Genomic DNA, 26,112 nt, shown 5'->3' with positions numbered 1-26,112 from the left:
ATGAAAGTCTTAGCAGAGTTCCACAGTATCTTTTGTCTAATTTAACTTCTGTGATGATTTAACCTGATTAAGGAGACCAATCTGCATTCACAATTTATCTTGTCGAAGTTAGTATTATAGAAATGCTAATCTCTTCCAGTTAAGAGGAACTCCTCTGCAGAGTTGGTTCTAATTTTCCACAGAAACTTGAACATACGTTCAAATACTCATTCTTGCTCAAGTCTTACTTTAAAAAAAAAATATAATAGTCTCTGAAAAGTTTTATTCTGAATAAATGAGATGAGAGATCTGGTTCTTGGGCACAATGAAAATTACTTTATTTTGCATTAAATTAATCTATTGAATTTTAATGAATTGTGATTCCATTATTCCGTTTTAAGGCATCCTCACAGAATAAAACCAACTGTTACTGAAGCTAAAAAGTTAAAGTTGAAAAAGGTAAAATAATACTGTTCATGTTTAACCACACAGTTAATTTCACTTTCTGCTTATAAATCATAACATTTAAATTTGCACAATTAAGTGGAAAACTTCAGTCACTTAAAAAAATATGACAAAAAAAAGCTACACAATACAGTTCAATTTGGTCACTACCTTTTAAAACACCTTGGAGAGAGCAAAAAGTGTCATAAATGCAATTACAAATCAAGGAGCAGCTAGGTATACTTGCAGTTCAAGTTTTCCTTTGTTTGAAGGCTGGTACTACTGCACAGCCACTCATTGTTATTTGTATCGCTATTTGTTATAGCAGGAAATAACGATTTTCAAACAAATAAATTGCCAAAGAATTGGCATTTTTGCTTGCTACTGAACATGTCATAAGAAAGAAAACAGATTTCTAACTGACTACAAACAACAATCATAGAATGATCAGCCTTTAAAAATCATTTACATCCAATTCTTCTACCCCCTGCTATGGACATCTTTCATTAAATCAGGTTGCTCAAAGACCCATCCAAACTGACCATGAACACTTTTCAGTGATGGGGAATCCACAGTTTCTCTGGGCAATCTGTTCCAGTGCCTCACAACCCTCATCATAGGAAATTTCTTCCTTATGTCAAATCTAAACCTACCCTCTTTCAGTTTAAAACCGTTGCCCTTAGTTCTGTCAATACAGACCCTGGTAAAAAGTTTCTTTGTCTTTTCATAAGCCCCTTTTATATATTGAAAAGCAGCAATAAGGTCTCCCCAGAGTCTTCTTCAGGCTGAACAACCCCAACTCTCTCAGCCTGTCATCATAGGAGAGGTGTTCCAGTCCTCTGATTTCATTTTCATGGCCCTCCTCTGGACCCACTCCAACAGGTCCACATCTTTCTTGTACTGAGGACCTCAGAGCTGCATGCAGTACTCCAGGTGGGGTCTCATTAGACCAGAGGGCTGGAATCACCTCTCCTGTCGTGCTGGCCACACTTCCTTGATTCAGCCCAGGATACAATTGGCTTTCTGGGCCGCAAGCACACATTGCCATCTCATATTCAATTTTTCATACACCAGTACCCCCAAATCCTTCTCTGTAGAGCTGCTCTCAATCCATTCATCCCCCAGTCTGTATTGATACTGGGGATTGCCCTGACCCAGGTGCAGCACCTTGTACTTGGCCTTGTTGAACTTTATGAGGCTCACATGGACTGAGCCTTTTAAGGTCCTTCTGGATGGCATCCCTTCCCACAAGTGAATCAACTGCTCTGCTCATCTTGGTATCATCTGTAAGCTTGCTGCAGGTGCACTCAATCCCACTGTCTATCAGAGAATCATAGAATTGTTTGGGTTGGAAGGGGACCTTGAAGATCATCTACTTCCAATCCCCCTGCCACAGGCAATGACACCTTCAACTAGACTATGTTGTACATAGCCCCATCCAACCTGGCCTTGAACACCTCCAGGGATGGGGCATCTACAACTTCTCTGGGCAAACTGTTCCAGTTCCTCACCACACTCCCAGTAAAGAATTTATTCCTAATATCTAATCTAAACCTACTCTCAATTTAACCCATTCCCCCTTGTCATGTCACTACATGCTCTTGTAAATAATCTTGTCCCATCTTACCTGCAAGTTCCCTTCAGGTACTGGAAGGCTGCAATTAGGTCATCCAAAAGCCTTCTCTTCTCCAAGCTGAATAATCCCAATTCTCCCAGACTTTCCTTGTAGAAGAGGTGCTCCATTCCTCTAATCATCTTTTTGGCCTTGTCTAGACTTGCTCCAACAGGTCAGTCTCTTTCCTGGGCTCGGGATCCCAGAGCTGGATGCAACACTGCAGATGGAGGCTCACAAGAGCTGAGTAGAGGGGCAGAATCACCTCCCTTGACCTACTGGCCGCACTTCTTTTGATGCAGCTCAGGATACGATTGGCTTTCTGGGCTGCCAGTGCACGTGACCAGCTCATGTCCAGCCTCTCATCCACCAGCACTCCCAAGTCCTTCTCTTCAGGGCTGCTCTCAATCTGTTCATCCCCCAGCCTGTATTGATATTGGGGTTTGCCCTGACCCAGGTATAGCACCTTGTACTTGGTCATGTTAAACCTCGTAAGATTCCCATGAGCCCCTTTCTTGAGCCTGTCTAGGTCCTTCTGGATAGCATCCCATCCTTCAGGTGTGTCAACAGCACTATGTTGTTGATAAACATAATGAACACTACTGGTCCCAGTATGGACCTTTAAGGGACACCACTCATTATTGATATCTACTTGGACACTGAGCTGTTGACTTTGAATGCATCTATTAGCCAATTCCTTATCCATGTAACAGTCCACCTATCAAACCCATGTCTCTCCAATTTAGAGGAAGGAATAAGTCCACAGCAGATAACATCAGTTACCCTTCCCTTGTCCACTGATGCAGTCACTCCATCATAGAAGGCCACTGCATTAGTCAGGCATGACTTGCCCTTGCTGAAGCCACGTTGGTTGTCTCTAATCACTTCCCTGTTTTCCATATGTTTGAATATGTCTTCCAGGCAGATATGTTCCATGATCTTACCAGGCATAGAGGTAAGACTGACTGGTCAGTAGTTCCCCAGGAACTTTGCACCACCCTTTTCAAAAATGGGTGTGTAATAACCGTGACCAGTATACTTCCATATAAGATAATAGTCAACTTTCTCAAACGTCTTTTTATATCAATAGTATGTTGTTTCTGTGATAAGCACAGCAACACATAAGTATGTAAATTTTGAGATGGTATAATGAGAAAATCCAAAATGTTTCCCTTCTGTTTTATTAGAATTATCCTTAAAATTTCACAAAGTTTTGTTCCTAAAGACTGGAATAACATTTCAAAGCCTTAGACATTCAAAATTTAAGTCGTCATATGTCACAGCTAGTCTGTAGCTGAGCAATTAATTTGGTTACAGACAGAGACCTCAAGCAATCACGTTCCATCTTAAGCTGCAGACATCTCACTGGTCAGGAAACTGTGTTAAGAGCAGACCAATGAACATTATAGACTGGGACGTTTCAAACCCCCTATATAAGGCTGGGTTCAAAGAATAAAGCTCTCTCTCTTGCCACATGGACCTTGGGTGTGTGTCATGTCTGTCTCTGACCCACCCCTCCATGTTACAGTCACACATACATAAAACACACAGAGCCAGGAAAAGCAAATAACGTCAAGTCCTGAAAACAATTCCTGATGCTTCAGTTATGCACTCATTGTAAAAGGCCCTTCAATTCCACTAAGTTTCAGATCCTCTTATTTCAAAGAAATTATAGAATCATTTAGGTTGGAAAAGACCTTTAAGATCATTGAGTTCACCTGCAAACCTAACACTGCCAAGTCCACCACTAAACCATGTCCCTAAGCAACACGTTACACATCTTTTCAATACCTCCAAGGATGCTGACTTCAACACTTCCCTGGACATTCTGTTCCAATGCTTGAAAACCCTTTAACTGAAGATATTTTTCCTAATATCCATTTTAAACCTCCCCTGGCTCAACTATTGCTTGTTATTTTGGAGAAAAGACCAATCAATACCCACATCACTACAACCTCTTTTCAGGTAGCTGTAGAGAGCTATGAGGTCTCTCTGAGCCTCCTTTTCTCCAGGTTAAACAGCCCCAGTTCCCTCAGCTGCTCCCCATAAGACTTGTGCTCTAGACACTTCCCCAGCTTTTTTGCCCTTCCCTGGATACACTCCAACACCTCAATGTGTTTTTTGCAGTGAGGTGCCCAAAACTGAAGACAGTACTCTAGGTGCAGCCTCACCAGTGCAGAGTACAAGGGGACAATCACTTCCCTAGTCTTGCTGGCAACACTATTGATGATATAAGCTAGGATGCCATTGGTCTTCTTGGCCACCTGGGCACACGCTGGCTAATGTTCAGCTGACTGTCAACCAACCCTCCCACATCCTTTTCTGCCAGGCATCTTTTCAGACACTCTTCCCCTAACCTGTAGTGTTGCATGGAGTTTGTTGGGACCTAAGTGCAGAACCCAGCACTTGGCCTTGTTGAACCTCAAACAACTGGCCTTGACCCATTCATCCAATCTGTCCAAATCCCACTGTAGAGTTGTTACAGTGATTGAAAAGGGTGTGGGCAAACCAAATATCTCTAAATGCTGCAGCCACCTCACTGGCCAGGACCTGAAGGGGTGTGGAGTTCAAACCAATGAGAACATCCAGACTGGGTCTTTCAAATGCCATATATAAAGGAGTGGTTGGAAAATAAAAGCTCTCTGTGCCACACGAACATCACACGAACATTGGGGTGAGTGGTCTCCTGAGCCTCTCACCCCCCCCCCCCCCCCCCATGATCTAACATAGAGTCTTTCTACCATCCAGCAGATCAGCAGATCAACACTCCCAGCCAACTTGGTGACACCTGTAAACTCGGTGAGGATACACTTGATCCCCTCATCCAGGTCATTGATAAAGATATTAAAGAGGACTGAGCCCTGTGGATGATGTCGAATTGGTTTTTGCCTTTTTTTCTTTTATATATTTTCTATATTCTTTACATGTATATTTGTAGCTCTGTAGCCTATCATAGTATTTGTAGCTAGCATTTTACCTACTCTATTAGACAGAAGGACAAAATAAATTCCCCAGTGCCTCCAAGCTGGGGGTCCAAGGTTAGATTCTGTGGGAAGTCAAGGTTGAAACTACCTCTCTGAGATACATTTTTATAAACAAAGTTTAGTTACTATTTTAAAGAGGGGGAATTCAAAGAGGGTTGAATGGGGGGAGCATTACCTCACCACGTCTCTAATTGGGGATTTTTGTAATTTATGGTAATTTGCTAAACATATAAAAACACAATAGAAATAGAGCTAGAAATACAGCTAGAAAGCCAAGCTGGAAGCACTGTTCAGCTCATGACAGAAGTGGATATGTTAGCATTAGTCGGCTGCAAGCCTTGGCAACAGAAAGCAGAACCCTGAAGAAGGAATGCAAAAGTTAACAGTGTGCTTGGTACAATGTGCTTGGTAAGCAGAAATTATTTAAGGTTGCACATACCTGCACTAGTGTGTTCAAGGCTTTTAATTAAGCAATGTTACCTAGTTACATAAATGTTATAGTTGTGCTATTTTTAGTTACAGCTGAAAAGGTATATAAACTCAGCTGTGTGTATCAATAAACGGCTTCACGTCTGCAAACCATGGAGACCCTGTCTCTTTATCAATCGTCATCAGTATACTGAAGTTCAGGTAGACAACATCCACAGCCTTTCCCTTGTCTACTAAGAGGGTAACCTTGTCATAGAAGGAGATAAGGTCAGTGAAACAGGACCTGCCTTTCATAAATTCAAGCTGAATGGATGTGATCAAATGGTTGTCTTGTATGTGCTGCATGATGGCATTCAAGATAATCTGTTCCATAACATTCCCAAGGATCAAGGTCAGGCTGATGGTTCTGTAGTTCCCTGGATCCTCCTTCCAGCCCTTCTTGTAGATGTACATTCTATTTGCAAACTTCCAATCAACTGAGACCTCCCCAGTTAACTGGGACTGATGGCAAATTATTGAAAGTGGCTTAATGAGAACTTTCACCAGCTCCCTCAGTACCCTTGGATGGATCCTGTCCTGCTCCATAGACTAGTGTGTGTCTAAGAGGTGTAGCAGGTTGCTGACTATTTCCCCTTTGATTATGGGGGCCTCATTCTGCTCCCTGCCTGTCTTACAGGTCAGTGGGCTGGGTACCCTGAAGACAACTGGTTTTGCTATTAAAGACTGAGGCAAAGAAGACCTTCATTACCTTAGTCTTTTTCCTCATCTTTTGTCATTATGTTTCCGCCCTCATCCAAAAAAGGATGGAAATTCTCCTTAGCCCCCCTTTTGTTGCTAATGTATTTTTAGAAACAGTTTTTATTGTCTTTTACAGCAGTAGTCAGATTAAGTTCTAGTTGGGCTTTGGCCCTTCCGATTTTCTCCCTGCACAACCTCTCAACATCCTTGTAGTCCTCCTGAATTGACTGCCCTTTCTTCCAATGGTCATAAACTCTCCTTTTTTCCTGAATTCCAGCTAAATCTCTCTGTTCAGCCAGGCTGGTCTTCTTCCCTGTCAGCTTATCTTTCAGCACACTGGGATGGCCTGAGCCTTTAAGATTTTCTTCTTGAAGAACGTTCAGCCTTCCTGGACTCCTTTGTCCTTCAGGACTGCCTCTCAAGGGACTCTTTCAACCAGGCCCCTAAACAGGCTGAAGTGTGCCCTCCACAAGTCCAAGGTGGCAGTTCTGCTGACTCCCCTCCTTACTTCTGCTACACCTATTGGGACACACGAGACAGATGATGGACTTTGGACTTGATTAGCATAAGAGATTTGATAACAGGATGCCTTGGCAAGAACAAACAGAGCTTTGAAGATTGCAAGAAAATTGGATCAGACTGGGACAGGGAAGAAGATTGAATCAACTTCTGCAAGCAAGAGATGTTTAAAATGTATAAGTTTGTTTATGCGATGATTAACTCAATCCTTGTTTTAAAACATTACTAGTCTTCCTAGAATAAGTATATAAGCAGTTGTAGTTCACAATAAATTTGGATTCTTTGACCATTTCACAGAGTCCCCGTCTCTCTTCATTGCCGATAACACCAAGCAGGAACTTGTCACCATTGTCCCCTATCGCTTAAGTCACCACATTCTGCCAAGCAAAGACAGGATAGGAAATATTCTATATCATATGTCCTGTCTGCCTGACAGCCCTGCTGCAGGGAAGGTAGGGGGCAATTCCAGTAGTCTCTCTTTCACTCTCCCTGATACTCCTTAACAACCTACTCATCACGTCCTGGAGCTTTGTTGCTAAGCGGCGTAGTTCCTCTACCTGAGTGGACCTCCCCCAGTTGTGCTCACTGCTGCTGTCCAGTACTGGCATAAGAGTAGGATATGCCCTGCAGCCCCACACTTGGGTAGCAGCATCTTCCCACCAGAGCTCTGTCTGAATAACTGTGTCATTCATTGTGGGTGCAGAGTTTAGAGTGTTCATAGCCTTCTGCCAGCTGGATACCATTACTTCCTGGTTATGTTGGCAGAGCTACAGTGCCTTTTTTGCACGCCCTTCCCTGCAAACAGCCCTGTTGTGTCACTAGCACTCCATAGGGGCTTCTTTCATATGGAGGTGGGGGGGTTGACCACCATTCTTCCTGGCCCCACCCAGGTCTTATCAGCAGCTGTAGCACAAGTGTGGGCTCCTGGCGGCTCTTGTGGCTCCCCCAGGTTCAGGAATCCCCCCTATGCTATGGATTGTGCTGGCACCAGAGCTGCTCATCTCAGTGACTAAGTATTTATCTTGAAGACCCTAAACTGATAAGTGAAGTCTTGTAACAAGAAAGGGTTTTATTAGCAGAACCAGATCATGGAAAATTCAAAGAAATTTAGAAAAGAGTACAAATGAAGAAGAGTAGCAATGGTCAGTACAATTTCTATATTTCATGGAACCATGTAGAAAAATTATTAAAAATAGGGCCTGAATTAGAATTTTGATACTATTTTGATACTATTACAGTCTGTCACTAATGGGGGATAATATGATCAGAGAATTGTTATAAACTCTTTTTCCTTAATATTCAGACTGTGAGGCACATTACTAAAGACAGAAGTTGTAAAATAATTTCTGTCCTCCTTCAAAAGCCATCATTCAGTTGTGAAATTAATTTTCTTAGGATTACAGGTGTATTGGGCTTACGTGGCAAGGTTTTGGTAATGGACACACATATACATACAGACATGACAACACCTGCAGAAGTAGCCTCTAGGAGAGGAAGTCAGGCTACCCTGTGCCAGACACAGCTGGTTCCAGCTAGCTTGGCAATGGTCCCACTGACAGCTAAAGTAGAGACCATCAGCAAAGTTTATGGTGCCTTTGTGAAAACATATTTAGCAAAGAGCAAAAAATCCACCACTGGACAGGCAGAGAAGGAGGCGAAGAAAAGGATCCATGCTGGAGCAGTTAGGTATTTAATGAAGGAACTGAGGCCCATGGAGAACCCACAGAGAACCCATGGCAGAGCAGAGTTTAACTGACAGGACTGTCTCCCCCACAAGAGACCATGCTGAATCACTTTCCTGACAGGAACTGTGACCTGTAGAGAACCTATGCCAGAGTAGGAAGAAATTAAGTACAAGAAGAAAGGAGTGGCAGAAAGCAACCATTATGTACGGACTGTAAACTCCCCTCCCTCATTTCCCCTGCACCCTGGGGATGGTGGTGAGTCTGGAGTGAAGGAATTAATTTAAACATGGGAAAGGAGGAAAGAAAGGTGTTGTTTTAATGTTTGTCTTCCTGTTTCTTACCACCTACTTAAATTTGCAATAAATTAATTTTCCACAAGTCAAGCCTGTTTTGCCTGTGATAGTGCCTGGTAAGTGTAGCAGGGCATCTCCCCCACCACAAGACCTTATCTGTTGCTTGTTAGCTGGTGAAATAACTCAAGGCATCCTGCCCCTCACATGATCTTCACATGAGCTTTGGTGAAATAATCAAGACAGCTTGTCTTGTAGTGAGATATTTCGGCGACATGGCACTAAGGCTTTCAGCTGACAATAAACATCTTGCTGTGGAAGCAAGATGTGGAAAGATAAGCTGGAATTTCTGACTGACAGGCACTTCACTTTACAAAGTATAAAAGCTGCACAAAACTTTCACAAAGCAGAAATCTTCTGCATGTTCCTTGGAAATGTGTGGGGCTTTGTCCCCAAAGTTGGGACACCTGCTTTTTGGTTACTCTCCCAGGAGTTGAGGGAAGGGAACCTGTGTACACTATTGTCATTTCAGTGATAATTTACATTGACTCCTAATCAATACTATTTCTTTGCTTGCTTTAATATAGGTACCTTAATGTCGTGCACTGTTTTATGTAATCTACTAGTAGTTCTTTTTGTTTTATACTGTGTAATAAGTAACTTTGTTTAAGGCCTTTTGTCTGTTATCTCCTGCTTATTCAATAAATAACTTATTTTATAATAGACCTGATCTGCCATTCTTAGAACTTGCAGGCCAGAGCTATTTTAGTTGCAGGCCACCTAAATTTAGGCTGCTGCCAAAAATCTGAGGCAAAGGCAGGGCTTGTCTGAAGCTCCCATTCAATTGGTAACAGTAAGCAATCTTCCTGTCTCTATCTTGACCCATGAACATTCTCATTCTATTTTCTCCCCCTGCCTCACTGAGGAAGGGGAGTAAGCAGGTGGGTGGGAGTTTGGCTCATAGTCAAGTATAAACCACCACAAGAAGTTAGTTTAAACTGCGATCAGAAATTCACAAGGGATAAGTACAGTGATAGTTAAGGGGCAGATAGAATCTTCACCACAAAGTCCTTGAACCACCAACTATGAGAAACTGGTAAGATGTTATACTTACACTATTTCCTTATGCACCGAGGGTGGAAAAGATAAGAACCAAGAGACTACTGACTGATCTGACACAAACAAAGTCAACTTTTTATTCGCAAAAATCATCACTACCCATTGACACTGACAGAACATTCAGAAGAACTGCCCTTTTGTAGCTGACCATGGGACCCCCTTCCAAAAGGGTCAATGGTTAACTAACATTTTAGTTAAGAAGAATTTAGAAAACTAATCCACACAGCTCATTTTATCTCTTCCTCAGTTACTGGACTAGGTCCTGTTCTGTCCTGGTGGCTCTTCCCTCCCCTATGAACTTACGACTTCAAGTGCCAGTAACTTGTTCCTCTTTTTCTTTTAATGAGGAATGTAAAAGTCATCATAACTAAATCAATGACAAAGTATGCATTATTAATTAATGGTCTGCTGTAACGGCTCATAGTAGTATCAGCATACATTTTTAAACAGTGATTCATATCTCACTTGTTTAAACATGTCTACAGTGCTACTTACTGTTCATTTCAAAAATATAAGCAATGAATATCAAATAAAAACAACTCTATACTAGTGTGTCATTTGCGGAGAAGTCATTGAGCAGCACACAAAGTCATCTTGGTTTGGTACAAAATAAAACCTTCACCAAACAATTCTTAAACAATTAAACTAGGCTAAATCAATATAAAACTCAGCTGGGCGCTTAAGTTAAATGCCTCAAAACCACGTGACTTAGGATAATAACTTAATATGCCCCATAAAAGCCTTTATGCTAAAAAATATACAACCTATTTAGGTATTTAAATAAGTGTATATCAAAATAACAATAAAGACAAATCTAGCCACCCTCAAGTACAAAAGGCAACCCACCTCTGATAGTCTTCCCATCATACACTCCTTTCTCTGAGCGGTTGAAAAAGAACAAAAGAAATTAAATTTTAACTCTACCTGTCTCTAGACAAATAAATGTTTATCTCTGCCTTGTAAGGAGATAGACAAGACTGAATAATGAAGAGTTGGTGGAAGGAATTGAGAGTAGTTTTACATCAGGTGTTGCATTTGGGAAATCGTTAATACTAATTCAAATGTTAATCATGGAAGATATTTCTGCCAGACAAATTGTTTTGGATTTATGCCTGTTGTATATCAGCATTATAGGACTTCATACTCAAAATATAACTAATAGCATTTTAATAAATTTCACCTTTCTCTAGCTTATTTTAGAGTTCACCCACCAGAGATGCAGCCAGATACATCTAGCTGTTTGAAATGAAGGTAATTTTTGTCTAAGCTACTACCTATATCTTTTCACATTTACTCATAGCAACATTTAGCTACTATCTCAAATTCTAGTACAGTGAATAATAAATATGATAAATGTATAGGATAAGCAAGTAACCTTCGCACAAATAGTAGCCATACTACAGTACATTGATTATTTTTTTAAAAAGGTAAAAAAACCTTTTCAAAAACAAGCTGCAATGAATCCTAGAGTACATATGCCCAATTTCTGGCTTGCAATCTCTTGTTTCTGAATTATAAGTTACAGAACTTTATTGATAGAATAATTTCTCTCAGAATAACATTCAAAATGATGTTTAGAACTGTACCAATGGTGCATTCTTTCCCATTGTCCTCCCAAAAGAATAAAGTCTGATTCTACACACATACACCATTTGAATACTGCTCCGCATTTTTTTCAAAATGACTGGAACAATACAGATACATTTCTAGAATGGTACTGCCAGTTATTGAGAACTACACTTGAGGAAGTATTAGGAACTTACTTGTGGGAAGTTCTTTTCTTCATCATGCTTGCAGAGACTCCCGCATGACCTACAATATAAATGATGGAATTACTGAACAATAAAATCTGTTTATACACAATGTCAAAAAGGTATCTTATAGAAAAGTTCTCCTTTTCAAGTAAAAAAGCTTAAACACATCATGATGGGATTTATCAATGAGTTTCTACAATGGAAGAAGGCTGAGGAGATAGGCAAGGACTACATACTCATGAAGTTAAGTGAAGAATTAGGGAGTTACTGATGACAACTGTTACAAAAAGCTGAACTTAACACAAAGGAGACTGAAGGTAGCCTTTGTTATAGATAAATGGCTACAACAGTTAAGGAATTAAAATGGCTGTGTATCTGCCCTTGAGTTGATAATATCATCAAATACATATATTCCTGCATTAGTGAGGCCAGAATGGGTGGGTGTATACGTGGCTCAGCCAAAATCATTATAAAAACTTAGTATAGAGACAAAACCAAGTATAAAAACTAAGTATAGCATATATAGTATAAAAATGGTCCAACAAACAGACAGAACGTTGAGTAGAGCAATAGGCTTGAGTCGGTTTCAACCCAAATATTTCTTCCCAACAACTGGGGATGCCCAGCATTGTGATGGAGACCAATAATGGCAAACACATTTGTATTGTGATACAACTGTACATTGCAACTGCTATACTCTGCTAAATGTAACTTGTACTTGCACTGTTATTTAAGTAAATTGCTGTATCATTCTGCTAAATCAAAGTTCCATGTAATGTGAAATAAAGAAATTCATGTATTGGGTTTGCATGGCCCGGTTTTTGCAGCAGGGGGAACTACAGGGGTGGCATTCATGAGAAGCTGCTAGAAGCTTCCCTCATGTCTGACAGAGCCGATGCCAGCTGGCTCCAGGATCGATTTGTTGCTGGCTAAGGCTGAGCCAATCAGAAATGGTAGTAACGCCTCTGTGATTACATATTTAAGAAGTAAAAAAAAAAAAAAAAAAAAAAAAAAAATAATATTGTGCAGTTGTAATTGCAGCCAGAGAAGAGAGGAATGAGAATATGTGAGATGAACAGTTCTGCAGACACCCAGGTCAGTGCAGAAGGAGGGGCAGGAGGTGCTCCAGGGGCTGGAGTTGAGATTTCCCTGCAGCCCATAGTGCAGACCATGGTGAAGCAGGCTGTCCTGCTGCAGCCCATGGAGGAGTCCCACGCCAGAGTAGACAAATGCCTGAAAGAAGGCTGTGAATTTGTACGAAACCTGTGATGGAGTAGGGTCCTGGCAGAGACCTGCAGATGCATGGAGAGAGGAGCCCATGCTGGAGCAGGTTTCCTGGTAGGACTTGTGACCCCATGGGGGACCCATGCTGGAGTAGTCTGTCCCCAGATGATTGCACCCCATGGAAGGGACCCATGATGGAGCAGTTAATGAAGAACTGCAGTCCATGGGAAGCACTACCATTGGAGAAGTTTGTGCAGAATTGTCTCCCATGGGCAGGACCACATGCTGGCACAGGTAAAGGACTCTTCCGCCTGAGCAACGGCAGAAGCAACCTGTGATGAACTGACTGTAACCCCCCTTCCCTGTCTCTCTGCACCTCTGGCAGGGAGGAGGTAGAGCTGAGGAAGGAGGGAGGGTGTGGGATCTCAGCACATTGTTGATGTCCAGAGATGCCAGGAGAACCCTTGGGGGGGGGGGGGGGGGGTCTCTAAAATCCTGGAATGTTGCCAAGAGTGTTTGGTGGCTTGATTTTGATCCATCCACAGAAGTAACAAGAGTTTGAGGACATGAGAATCACTTTAGAGTGAAAAGTGTAAAAGGGACACATTTAGAGGGTGAAATATAGACTTTAAGGTTTTTGGTACAGGGGGGTTATGGAGACAAGATGGAGGGATCAGGGCGTGTCTCGTCCTTCTTCTTTCTTCTTCTTGTCCTCCATCTCCTGTGATGATGTTGGCACTTGGGGATTGGTTTATGGTGAAGGTGCACTTGCTAACATGGGTGAAAAGCATTGGGAAATAAAGGTAAATATTATGTACGTAGATTTTAGTATAAAAAGACATGACCGCCCCGTGGGTGGTCAGAGAGTGCCTGTGACTGCTTGCAGATCAGACCTCTGTTGGGCAGACAGAAAATTTTGTAGATAAGAAATAATAAACAATCTGAAGACCGAAAAGCTGAAGAGTCCAGACTCGTCCTTTGAAACGCGTGCCACCCAAGAACCACTCTATCCGTGTCGGGGCAGAGACAGACAGCCGAACCCGACATTTGGCGTCCCTGGGTGGGCACCCGGTGGGCATCCGGGGGGCTGCTCGGAAGCAACCGGCGATCCAGCAGCATCCGGCAGCACTTGCTGAGCCACGGTGAGCTCTGGTGTGCACCTCTTGCACAGGGTCAGCCTTGAAGCACCGAGTGGGCAGCTCCCGAGTTGGACTCATTCCCAGGAGAGCACTGATAACTCCTCGGGAATTCAGCCAGAAAGCAGCCAGGAGAATCTGAAGACGCAGCAGCCACAGAGAACATCGCACTCCACTTCGGCCGAAGAAAGTTCGTACCAGGACAGCCCGGATCGGAATCGGAAAGGCGCCTCCGAATCCATCTCCTGTGACCTGCAGGCCAGAGACCAGGAGCCTTCGGACTGCTCTGACGACAGAAATTCGGTGAGAAGGTCAAGAATTAAGAACATGGGGGGTACACTTTCCCAGGAACAAATAGAGATTCTGTCCGACCTACAGGGCGTGGCAGACACACACACTAAGGGGATCCCAAAGAAAAAGCTCAGAGAATTATTGTTGTGGGTGCGGTGTAATTACCCGTACTCAGAAACACGGTTGTTATTTGAAGTAGGCTTTTGGCAAGAAGTTAACAGACACCTATATTTTCTAGCCATCAATGAGGATAAGACAGCCTTAAAATTGCTGTCTTCAGCAAGAATTATGTTAGAGGCGACCTCGACTCAATTTAGGGGGTCGGCCAGGCAACAACTTGTTGCGAGTCCCACAGGGGCAGAGGGAGCAGAGCAAGGCTCAAAGCAGAGATTGGCTCTGATCTCAATTGGCCCGGGGGAAAAGGTGCCCGAGAAAAGGGGACAAGGAGAAATGTCATTGCCTTCAGTCCCACCATCCCGAAGACCCAAGGGAACCCTAAAGCTTCCTGAGACCCCAGAGAGTGCAGGGGCTTCAGACTCCGACTCAGACACAGATGATACCATTCCACTCCCTGATGAAATGAGGTTTTCTCCCAGCGATATCGAGGAGACAGGTCACTCTTCAGGAGTGTACCGTCCCGATTCGCAGGAATCAGAGGGAGAGGAGGTGGAAAAAGTGGCGGAGTCGGGGAGGGGGGTTCAAAGGGAACAAGCGGGGAGGGGGGATGCGCTCTCTCGCGGCAGGCGCGGTGGCGGCGGCGGCCGCAGGGGGGGCGTGGAGGCGATGGGAGACACGGGTTCTGGTGCGGCTTTTGCGAGCACAACGCCGAAAGCGGTGGCAGCCTCATCTGGCGTGGTGCCAAAAGTGCGCGTGTCGAGCAAGGCTCGGGGGATGGCCGGGGAGTGCTCTCGAACCGACGCGGCAGCGTCAGACACGGGCAGCAAGGGCGGAGCAGCTGCAGAGCTCCAGCGAGCTACCGTGGGGGGACGCAGGAGACGCGCGGTGGTGACGTCAGACCCGGAAATCTGGACCTGGAGATCGGCTCGAATTGCGGCGCGAAAGGGGACACCCGCGGGGGGGGGGGAGGGGGGGGGGGGCTGCGCGCTTTGGCGGGGGGTGTGGATACAGCGTCAGAGGAGGAGGAGAAAGGGACAGGAACAGACAATAGGGAGGAGACTTCGGAGGTGGAGCGGGACGGAGACAGTGACGTCAGTACAGGGGAGGCAGACGGCGTCCCCGAAGGCACGCATGCGCAGGGAGTGCCGGCGGAGCGAGGACGGGGGCGGGTCTGATCCTCTGTGACGTCTGGGGGGAAAAGGAGGGGCCACGCTCGGGGTTCGACATCCCGGGGCTCCACCCCCTCTCCGGTCTCGATGCCTTTAGTTTCAAACCCCTTCCACTCAAAAGAAACGTTCAAGTATTCAACCCTCAATGCCAGCTCAGTTAACAGCCATGCAAACTCGGTCTCAAACACGATTGCAAGCGTTGCAGTCTGCTGAACAGGAACCGATCGAGTTCGTGTCGTCATCAAGGTCCTCCAGGCAGGCGACAGCGCCACCTCGTGGAGGGACGACCACATTGCAGGACATGTCGGACCTGCTCGACAGCGCCACCACATCACCTGCTGGCCAAACTGCAACAATGCAACAATTTTTTCCAACAATTTATAAAAAGAAAGCTACATCAAAGAAAATGAAAACAACAACAACAACACGACAAAAGGATAATATTCCATCAACTTCAGGATTATATGAAGTTGAAGACAGTTCAGATGAAACACAGCCTCAAGGAGAAGAAATGATACACATTACAGCAAGAGAGGGAATTCCAGCATGGATGCTTTCAGCAGCGGAAGCAGCAAGGAATCTTCTGCAGTCTTTTGATGCAGCAAAAAGAACGCGTTCAAGAGAACCTCAAGTTTCTTTTTCAGATTTAGGAGCAAGACTGAGGACCTCAAGTCAAAGAACATGGAGCAAAGGATCACCAAGAGCCTCCACGATTCCATTGTGCAGGCAATGGCCAATGGAGTTTCCAGAGGATGAAGAAGAACAACCAATAGAATCAATAGACTGGAAGGAAATTAGAAATGAATTATCAAAAGAAAAGGGTTTGATCAGAGGGTCAGGAGACATAATAATGCCAGTGACATATGATGCACAAGGTCAAAATCCAAGGTGGGAAAGGTTGGGTCACGAAGTGATCAAAGACTTATCAAAGGCCATTCAAAACAATGGTCTGAATTCGCAGTTCTTCAAACAGCTCCTGAAGGGGACATTCAATGCGTATGATTTCACGCCATTCGACATTCGATGTCTTGTGTCGATGATTCTCACTGACACACAAAGTCTTATCTGGGACAGAAGATGGAGAAGATATCTCACAGAGTTGAGAGCCAGCTATCAAGGTGGGCCAAACGCAAACCTCACAGAAGCACAGTTGGCAGGAGATCCTCCAGATGACAATCCAGTGGAGCAAGCAGCACGGCTTCCACGACGGGTGCTGAATGACATCAAAGAAGCAGCACGCAAAGCGATCTTGCAGATTGCTCCGGCGGGAGTTCTGGACGTCCCATTCTCATGCGTCAGGCAAGGTCCCACAGAACCATTCTCATCTTTCATAGATTGACTCTCGCAAGCTGTGGATCGACAGGTGACGATTGACGAGGCGAAGCAACCTCTCATGGAAAGTCTAGCTTTCGGCAATGCCAACCCGGATTGTCAACGGGTCATCAGCGCAATGCCAGGACGGCCATCCTTGGCAGAGATGGTGGAGGCATGCAGCAGAGTGGGAACACCTCAACACGTCGCATCGATCGTGAGGGATGAGCTGAGAGGAGAATGGGGAGAACAGATAAGAAGAAACCCGGAGAGACAGTCAGAAGATCAGGACAAAGTTGAAAAGATGCTGGAAAAGGTACTCCAACAACAGAATGAAAACATAAATAAAGTTCTTGCAACCATCCAGAAGAAGAACAATCCATCAGGAGGACAATGCTACAAATGTGGGGCGTTTGGACACTTGAAAAAGAATTGCCGACATGCACATGCACAAGTGCAGACACAAAAACCTGCAAAGCCACTTTGTGCGCAGTGTGGAAGAGGAAGACACTCTGTGAAGGAATGTTTTTCCCAGACAGACGTGGAAGGGAATCCTTTACCACTTCCGGGAAACGGGAGAAGGAGCGCGCCCACAAACCGTCAGCGCGCGTCGACACAAGTGATGGCGGTGACACAACAACCAACAGGACAATCATCGGGGATCGTCAAGCAGACGCCCTCAGCAAACTCCTCAGCCGATTCTCAAGCGACCCAGAACTCCTTCCACCAGGAGCACAGTGCACACTGGCAACTTCCAAATTAATTTGCTTTCTGGATGAAAGTCATGCGGAGGTTCCAACAGGGATCCGCGGAGATTCATACAAAAAACAAGATTTCTTAATAATAGGACAGGACAGGAGCAGAATCCTTGGACTTATTGTTTATCCATCAGTTGTTTCCGCAGACAAAAATACGGAACTGACAGTTCTAGCAAAAGCACTTCGTCCACCATTGACCGTGGCGGAAAACACTCAGATCGCGAGAGCTTTTGCTCTGCCACCACACGCCATTGAAGTCATGTCAATCTTCGATGAAGAAGGGCTTCCTTTGAGGGAACATGTCGAAATACATACCACATGGGTAAAGCACATAGGTCGAGATCGACCCACGCTCACATGCCAATTAACTTGTGGAGACAGAACAATAGAGGTCAGAGGCATGCTTGACACAGGGGCAGATGTCACAGTAATATCCTATATCTTTTGGCCTCGCAACTGGAGCTTGATTGTGCCCTTGGGATCTCTCTCAGGCATAGGGGGAGTTTCTCTGTGTCTGCAGAGTGAGAATGCCATCGTTGTCACGGGACCAGGAAACAAGACGGCGATCATTCGTCCTTTCGTTGTGCAGAAGCCAATCACAGTTTGGGGACGAGATCTCTTGGCACAATGGGGCACGAAGATCGAGGTGGATTTTTAGTAGGGGTCACTGCGGAACTCTCCACATTGAAGTTGACTTGGAAAACAGATGATCCAGTCTGGGTGGATCAGTGGCCCCTGGAGCGAAAAAAGTTGAGTGCGTTGAAAACCCTGGTCCAAGAACAGTTGCAGAAGGGACACATCAAGCCAACAAACAGCCCTTGGAATTCTCCAGTGTTCGTCATCAAAAAGAAGCTGTCAGGCAAATGGAGGCTGTTGCACGATCTCAGGAAGATCAGTGAAGTCCTCGAAGACATGGGACCGCTTCAGCTGGGTCTTCCATCTGTTTCGATGATTCCCAGAGATTGGCCGCTTGTGGTCATTGACCTCAAGGACTGTTTCTTCAGCATTCCGCTTCATCCGGATGATGCTCCGAGGCTTGCCTTTTCAGTTCCAAGTATCAACAAGGAAACGCCTCTGCAGCGGTACCATTGGGTCGTTCTTCCTCAGGGCCTGAAAAACTCGCCGACAATCTGCCAATGGTACGTGGCACGAGCTTTGTCACCAGCGCAGAAGAAATTCCCGAAGGTGAGAATCATTCATTATATGGATGATTTGCTCATTGCGGCATCAACACAACAAGAGCTGCAAAAGGCTCGTGACTGACTGTGTGATTGCAGAAGTGCAAAAGGCAGGTCTGGAAATCAGTGTTTCAAAGATTCAGGAGGTCGCGCCTTGGAAATATCTAGGGTGGAAAATCTCGGAGAAAACAATAAGGCCTCAAAAGATGGAAATCAACACAAGAGTCAACAATCTACATGATTTACAACAACTTCTAGGGGAAATCAACTGGATGAGGTCGATTTTAGGAATCACAAACAGCGACATTCCAGCGTTGCTTGATCTCTTGAGAGGAGATGCAGACATTCGATCTCCCAGGACGCTCACAAAGGAAGCAAAGAAGGAGTTGGAAAAAGTTACAGATGCCATTCAGAAGAGACAGGCACATCGATTCGTTGAATCGTTGCCTTTCCAGTTAGCAGTGTTGGGAAAGAAAGCACAATTCCATGGTTTAATCTTCCAATGGGACGCATCTCAGAGAGATCCTTTGATAATCATAGAGTGGATTTTCTTACCGTATAGGCCTTCAAAGACAATTCTGACAGATTTGGAGATGGCAGCACAGATCATCATAAAGGGGAGAACAAGATTGCTGACAATGGTGGGACGAGAATTTTCAAAGATTTATCTGCCTTTGAAGAAAGATTATTTTGATTGGGCGATGCAGAAATCAAAAGATTTGTTAATTGCATTGTTAGCTTTTCCAGGAGCTTGCACCATCAACTTTCCACAACATAGAATGTTGCAGTCACAAATATGCTACAGAGCAAAGCCAAAAATAAGTGAAGAACCTCTGGACGGGATCACAGTGTTCACTGATGGCTCAGGAAAGACACACAAGTCAGTGATCACGTGGATGAACTCAACGACAGGGGAATGGGAATCAAACGTGAAGACGGTTCAAGGCTCTCCACAAATTGTGGAATTGGCAGCTGTTGTCCGAGCATTTCAGTTGTTCCAACAACCGCTCAATTTGGTCACGGACTCTGCATATGTTGCAGGTGTGGTCAAACGATTGGAAGGTTCGCTCTTGAAAGAAGTCAGCAATGAAGTTTTATATTCCTATCTAGTGAGCATGAAAACAGTGCTAGAAAGCAGGAAAGAAGAATATTTCATCACTCACATCAGAGCGCACACAACACTTCCAGGATTTCTAGCGGAAGGGAATGCTCAGGCAGACAGATTGACAATGCCCATTTCACAAACACTTCCAGACATTTTTGAGCAAGCACAACTGAGTCATGCATTTTTTCATCAGAATGCGCAGGCGCTGATGGAATCCTTTCGTCTCACAAAAACTCAGGCGAGGGAAATCATTAGTGCTTGTCCAGATTGTCAACTCGTGCAACCACCTGCTTCAACAGGAGCAGTCAATCCACAAGGACTGCAAAGTCTTCAGCTGTGGCAAACAGATGTCACAAAATATCCATCATTTGGGAGACTCAAAAATGTTCATGTTTCAGTAGATACATTCTCAGGGGCAGTCTTTGCTTCAGCACATGCAGGGGAAACAGCAGAACATGCTTGTCGACATTTCCTACAAGCGTTTGCATCATTAGGTGTACCTCAAGAAATAAAAACAGATAATGGTCCAACATATACAGGCAGGGTGCTTGACAGATTCCTGAAAAGATGGGGTGTCAGACACACATTTGGCATTCCACATTCACCCACAGGTGAGGCAATCATTGAAAGAACACATCACACCCTGAAATCCCTTTTGGACAGGCAGAAAAGGGGGGAGCCAGAGGCGACACCACACATGAAGTTAAACAAAGCATTGTATGTGTTGAATTTTCTTAACAGCTCGTCTTCTGAACCCAATCCACCAATCATGAGGCATTTTTCAAACAGCTCTCAGGCAAAACTAAGGGAGAATCCTTTGGTTTTGATCAGAAACCCAGAGACAGGACAAATAGAGGGTCCTTTCAAACTAATCACTTGGGGCAAGGGTTTCGCTTGCGTTTCCACAGGGCGAGGGCTGAAGTGGGTGTCAGCACGGCACGTGAAGCCATTTCGGACAAGGGAGCAGGAGAGCACAGATCCCGGAAGCAGAGAAACGAGCACGCAGACAGAGGAAGAAACTCAAGTTGTGAGCAACAACTCAGAAGAGGGACGAAAAGAATAAAAACTTTGGGGGTTTTTCCTTTGTGGCTTTGAGTGGAAGCATGACAATGATTTTTCATAAGGGTGAAGTCGTGAGCTTCATGATGCTCATGCTTTCATCTGTTGCTTTAAGCAATGGAGCAAATCTACCTGTCAGTCAGCCAAAACAAAATGTTTGGGAAACGTTAGCCCAGGCAGCAAATTTAGAAAGTATCTGCCTGACACATTCGAAACCAGGGAAACCATTCACAGCATGCATGGTTGGGTTGCCAGTGGACGAATGGCCAATTCCAGGGCATCCTCCAATGGAGGTTTCGCAGGTCATCAAAGATCCTGTGAATGAATGGTGTGCTTGGACACATCTTTTACCTGTGGCTTCTACCGAACCGCAGGAATTGGAAATTTTCGGGTCCACAACAATGGAACTATGCATGAAATTCGAAATTTCGAATGTGTCAAGGACAAACAAAAGCATTGATGTCACACCAAATCATAAATATTATAGAAACGCATCAGCTTGGTGCAATCACACTGTGACGACAGCCAAAGGATCAATCCAGGTCCCAGTGCAATTGCCACGTGGGTTGTTTTTAATTTGTGGGGACAGAATTTGGCACAGCATTCCTGCAAATGCCAAGGGAGGTCCATGCAGCATTGGGAGGATTTCAATGTTGTCACCAGATTTGAAAGTATTGAGAGAGCAAAAACACAAAGAGAAAAGGTCCTTGCAACATTACAGTGCAGACTGTGATGATGAAGTATACACCTGGGACAAGGCAAGGAGAATTGCGGCAGCAATTTTCTCACCTCAGACAGCGTCGGGGGTGGCCTTGACTCAACTGGACCACATGGGTTGTTGGTTGAGCAAGCATGCTCAATCAGTCTCTCTCGCTTTGAGTGATATGTTAAAAGACATAAGCAGTGTGAGAGAGGCAACTCTTCAAAATAGGGCAGCAATCGATTATCTATTGCTTGCTCATGGACATGGATGTGAAGAGTTTGAGGGAATGTGCTGCATGAATCTCTCGGATCATTCAAGATCAATTCATGAAAGTATTCAAAATATAAAAGACCGTATAAAGAAACTAGGTGAAATCACTGGGTCATTGATTGACGATGTGGCGGGATTTTTTGATCTTTCTCCCTTATGGAGAGGGTTTTTAAAAATGGGATTTTATATTTTAATAATACTCTTAGTCCTCATGCTCATCGTCCCATGCATCTTTTTGTGTGTGAGATGTGTCATGAGTCAAGTTGCCAAAGAAGTCTTCTTGGTGCAAACAGAAGGGGGAGATGTGGGATCTCAGCACATTGTTCCCGATGTCCAGAGATGCCAGGAGAACCCTTGGGGGGGGTCTCGAAAATCCTGGAATGTTGCCAAGAGTGTTTGGTGGCTTGATTTTGATCCATCCACAGAAGTAACAAGAGTTTGAGGACATGAGAATCACTTTAGAGTGAAAAGTGTAAAAGGGACACATTTAGAGGGTGAAATATAGACTTTAAGGTTTTTGGTACAGGGGGGTTATGGAGACAAGATGGAGGGATCAGGGCGTGTCTCGTCCTTCTTCTTTCTTCTTCTTGTCCTCCATCTCCTGTGATGATGTTGGCACTTGGGGATTGGTTTATGGTGAAGGTGCACTTGCTAACATGGGTGAAAAGCATTGGGAAATAAAGGTAAATATTATGTACGTAGATTTTAGTATAAAAAGACATGACCGCCCCGTGGGTGGTCAGAGAGTGCCTGTGACTGCTTGCAGATCAGACCTCTGTTGGGCAGACAGAAAATTTTGTAGATAAGAAATAATAAACAATCTGAAGACCGAAAAGCTGAAGAGTCCAGACTCGTCCTTTGAAACGCGTGCCACCCAAGAACCACTCTACCCGTGTCGGGGCAGAGACAGACAGCCGAACCCGACAGGAGGGATGGGGCGAAGGTGTTTTTAAGATTTATTTTACTTCTCACTATCCTGCTCTGATTTTTTTTGCAATAAATTCAATTAACATCCTTAAGTTGAGTCTGTTTTGCCCATTATGGTAATCAGTGAGTGATCTCTCCTGATCCTTAACCCATGAGCCTTTCACTATATTTTCTTTCTCATGTCCAGTTACAGAAGAGAGTGGCAGAGCAGCTTTGGTGAGTACCTGGCATCCAGCCAAGGTCAACCCACCACACTTCAAAAAACTAACATTGGCATTAAAGCATTTAACCCTATACACATGGAATATCTAAAAGGACACAGTCAGAGAGTGTTGGACGCATGCATGTTATCAATTAAAAAACCCCTCATATATCTGTAGAAATGTTCAGAATTTAATCTATGGACATTTAAATTCACACCTACAGAGAAATTCTTAATTGAGGTTTCTCTACAGATCCAAACAAATTCTTAAACATTATGTGCATGTTCCAAGCATAGCTTTGGCATATGTATTCAGAAAATTAATTTTCATAATAGCAATAGTGTCACACAAGAGTTAAGCACTGAAAGTGCAATTAACCTTAACAGTTTTCATAAATATTTTAATATTTGGATTTTCCTATGGAGAAATAAAAGGACATCTATCACGTGACAGAAGTGGCAGAATTAAAATAAGACTACATACATTTTGTTTCCAACACTCAAGCTTGCACTGAATCCATGAAAATATGCATCTCCAGTTTTAACAAGAGCTGGAATTTGAAGTTTTCAAAAATTAGGCCCTCCATGCAAATAGCTACAGTAAAGATGCTATTTGCAATAAAGACCAAGGAAATAGAACTTCCCTTGAACATGTTTATAAGAACTAACAGCTAGAAATTAAAAGATATCTCAAAAAATATGAATATAAGCCCAAAAGATTTTTGAGACTTGACTGCACCAACTGAACAAGCATTTTCACCCTGTCATTAGTCACCTCTTAATTATATGAGGAAACAAGTTTAAAAACATACTTATTAAAAAAAAAAATCTGTTCTCACAAAGTAAAAAACCGCAAACACACAGATTTCATGTTTTCCATTACTGATCAATGAGAAAAAGTAAGATTTAACTAAATCAGTTCAAGTAGTTAAAACACTATAAAAAGCATACCCACATATTTAGCAGGATGGTTCAACACAAAACTTGTTTTCTGTCCTCTGCTCAGAGACTTTGAATCTTACTATACAGTGCAACACATTTAGCCTTCCAAAACAAAAGTAGCCTTAAAGATACACAGAAGGAAGATCTATTACAGAAGCTGCAAAAAATGCAAAGGAGAAGCTATGCACTGTACTCAGAATGTTTGCCCTGTTCAGTAACTGTTCACCTTAGGCACCTCTTATTTTTGATAAAACTCAAGTTCTACAGCCAGATGTCTTTTTTTCTCTCAAATTCACTTACGTGCAAAATTTATTGACTATGCATACATGGTCTCCATGAATGAAATGACATGTACCAAACTAACAAATATTTACAACATTGAACTGAGAGTTTGACAGTAGACTACCCCATTTTGCTGTCAAATAAAAATGAGCTTGACGGGTCCTGACAGATTTCAAGAACTTGCTTGTTCATATACCTAGCTCTAGAGAAAAACCAACTGAGCAAACAGTACTGCTCAGTTTCTTGTGTTGGTAGTTTAAGGTAGTGGCCAGTTTAATAAAAAGTTACAACACTTAGATGAAGAATGTGAATATAGCCCACTTACAAGAAGAGATGGTAACAAGGTACATGAAGAACTTGAGCACAAGAAAGACATGGATCTGTTAGAGTGAGCTCAGAGGAAGGCCACAAAAACAATGTCCAAATGCCTCTTAAACATTGACAGGCTTGGGGCATCGACTGCCTCTCTAGGAAGCCTGTTCCAGAGTTTGACCACCCTCTCGGTAAAGAAATGTTTCCTAAGGTCAAGTCTAAACCTCCCCTGATGCAGCTTTGAACCATTCCCACATGTACTGTCACTGGATGCCAGGGAGAAGAGCTCAGCACTTCCCTTTCCAGTTCCCCTACTCAGGAAGCTGTAGAGAGCAATGAGATCACAGTTTAGCCTTTTTTCTTCCAAGCTAGATAAGACCAAAGTCCTTTGCCATTCCTCAAAGGATGTTCCTTCCGGTCCTGTCAACAGAATTGTTGCCCTCTTCTTGGGGCAATTAAAGAACCTTCACATCTTTTTTTAATTGGGGGGATGTCCTGCTTTAGGGCAAATTTGGGAGAAAACCTCCAAAAGGGCCACCCCACAAAGCAAACCCACATGGCCCCTCCCCCCCAACCGGTTCGGGAAGAATTTACTCAGAGAGAAGTGGAAAAAACCTGTTTATTTATCAGGCAAAGCACTCCCCAACACAAAAAATGAAAAATACCAGATGACAAAACTCATTCATTGCTCTAAAGAGATGACAAATTCAGAAAGTCTCTCCTGTGGGTGGTCGCTCTGTTATCAGTCCCTCCGGCACTGGGAAAGGCTGCTGCCCAGAGTAGGCCCTGGTAGGCTACAAAGTGCAAGCTCTCAGTGTTTCCCCGGGTCCCAGTCCAGAGCAGGTTCGAATGGTTCCAAAAAAAAAAAAAAAAAAGGGAAAGAAAAACAGTCCAGGGAACTTCTCTGCCTCAGCTAGCTAAACTAACTAAAAAACGATGGAGCGCGGTGTTCTGCCTCATCCATGCCCAGACACCACAGTGGAGGACTGAGAGCAGGCTGATAACAAAACTCTGTGCTTCTTCTTCTCCCCGCCTTCACTCTCAGAGCCAGTCTTGAAGGCACAGAATATAATATCCAGCATAAACAGAACACCCGGTTGGGGATACAAGCATCATAACATCACCCTAGGGCAGGGGCCAAGAAGTGCACACAATACTCAAGGTGAGGCTGCACCAATGCTAAATACAGAGGGATAAGCCCCTGATTCCAGGCTAGAGCAGCCTGTCCTTGGAGGACTGCACCCCAAGCAAGAGTGACCCATGCCGCAGCAGTTTTGGAAGGACTGTCTGCCAATGGGAGGGAATTCACATTGCAGCAGTTTTGGGAGGACTACTGCTCGAGAGATTGAAACCACGTTGGAGAAGCTCATGGAGAACTGTCCCCCGTGGGAGGGACCCCACAGCGTAGCAGGGGAGCAACTTCTGTCCATGAGCAGTGGAAGATCTCGGGTGACAAACTGACCAAAAACCCCATGCCCTGTCTCCCTGCACTGTTGGTGGGAAGGAGGGAGGGGTTGGGGGAAAAAGGTGTTTTTAAGGGCTTATTTTACTTCTCATTATCCTCCCCTGACAA

The 26,112-nt window shown here is 44.0% G+C and overlaps 1 protein-coding gene across 1 annotated transcript in view; it reads right to left on the bottom strand.

Moving 5' to 3' along the window:
* LOC129132435 (spindlin-Z-like) overlaps positions 1-26,112 on the bottom strand; it is a 39,698-nt gene that overhangs the window by 6,047 nt on the left and 7,539 nt on the right. Inside the window, exon 2 of the mRNA XM_054651510.2 lies at positions 11,563-11,611. Within this exon, the coding sequence (XP_054507485.1) occupies positions 11,563-11,611 (49 nt within the window). The remainder of the gene's footprint in view (positions 1-11,562; positions 11,612-26,112) is intronic.

This window comes from Agelaius phoeniceus, chromosome W (genome assembly GCF_051311805.1).
Source record: "Agelaius phoeniceus isolate bAgePho1 chromosome W, bAgePho1.hap1, whole genome shotgun sequence".
In the NCBI taxonomy this organism is placed as follows: domain Eukaryota; kingdom Metazoa; phylum Chordata; class Aves; order Passeriformes; family Icteridae; genus Agelaius; species Agelaius phoeniceus.
The sequence above is the reverse complement of the archived record's forward strand: the minus strand, read 5'-3'. Positions and strand labels throughout refer to the sequence as shown.